Source organism: Trichechus manatus, unplaced genomic scaffold, assembly GCF_000243295.1.
Source record: "Trichechus manatus latirostris isolate Lorelei unplaced genomic scaffold, TriManLat1.0 scaffold00026, whole genome shotgun sequence".
Taxonomy (NCBI): domain Eukaryota; kingdom Metazoa; phylum Chordata; class Mammalia; order Sirenia; family Trichechidae; genus Trichechus; species Trichechus manatus.
In genome coordinates, this window is record NW_004443962.1 from 7,089,890 (window position 1) to 7,091,030 (window position 1,141).

The 1,141-nt window shown below is 31.6% G+C and overlaps 1 protein-coding gene across 6 annotated transcripts in view; it reads left to right on the forward strand.

Annotated features, from left to right (window-relative positions):
* Positions 1 to 1,141, forward strand: part of ZNF148 (zinc finger protein 148) — a 145,684-nt gene that overhangs the window by 51,393 nt on the left and 93,150 nt on the right. For 4 of the 6 annotated variants that reach the window (XM_004373607.1, XM_023728781.1, XM_023728779.1 and 1 more), the window contains one exon: positions 564 to 912. The exons of the other annotated variants lie outside the window; for them this stretch is intronic. In XM_004373607.1, the coding sequence (XP_004373664.1) occupies positions 580 to 912 (333 nt within the window). In that variant the 5' untranslated portion in view covers positions 564 to 579. The remainder of the gene's footprint in view (positions 1 to 563; positions 913 to 1,141) is intronic. 6 annotated transcript variants of the gene reach the window in all.

Genomic DNA, 1,141 nt, shown 5'->3' on the forward strand with positions numbered 1-1,141 from the left:
TTTTAACCACCTCAACATTTGATGTATTTTTTAGAAGAATCGTTACCAGTTTGGTGGTTGAAATTTGGCACCTGTTTTTAGTGTTTATTTCTTTGGTTGCTGGTGTAAGTGAGTATTTTTATATGGTCTATTAAGTATTTCTCAGGTTTTTTTTTTTTTTAATGATTTGCCTGATATTGCCCTTCGATTATTTCTTATTGAATTCATCATCTTTTTATTTTTTACTTTTAAGACATCTTAATTAAAGGAATGGACCCTTTGTCTCACGTTACAAATACGTTTCCTTAATTTGCTTTATGTCACACTCATTTTTCATTAATGAAATAGATTAAGATTTAATCTATCAATCTTAATTAGTTTAATATTAATGTAAAAAAAAATTTGTGTTTTACTCAACTAGTCTTTGGAAACTTATCTTGATAATTTTAAAGTTGGAGGCAATTCTGAATTACATGCATAAACATTTTCTGTTGAAATGTGTGCCTTTCATAATTTGAATTAAAAAAATTAAGTAGACATGAAACTAATTTATCATGCTTTGTTGCCACACTTGGTCTTTCTAGGCAGTTATACTTAAGCATGAACATTGACGACAAACTGGAAGGATTGTTTCTTAAATGTGGCGGCATAGACGAAATGCAGTCTTCCAGGGCAATGGTTGTAATGGGTGGAGTGTCTGGCCAATCTACTGTGTCTGGGGAGCTGCAAGAGTCAGTGCTTCAAGATCGGAGTATACCTCACCAGGAGATCCTCGCTGCAGATGAAGTGTTACAAGAAAGTGAAATGAGACAACAGGATATGATATCACACGATGAACTCATGGTCCATGAGGAGACAGTAAAAAATGATGAAGAGCAGATGGAGACACACGAAAGACTTCCTCAAGGACTACAGTATGCACTTAATGTCCCTGTAAGTAATTCCTTTATAAGATACTTGACTTCCAGTTAGAAACATAATTTTGTGTTAAGTAATACTGCAAGTCATTGAAGAAATTTCACAAATTTTTTTTTAATATTTTAAAATATAGTTCAAATGAATATTCTTGAGTAGATATACTAAAATACTGACAAGTCACATTTGGAAAGGCAAAATTAATTAACTGAAGTTTTTGTATTACATATATTTTAAGAAATTATCT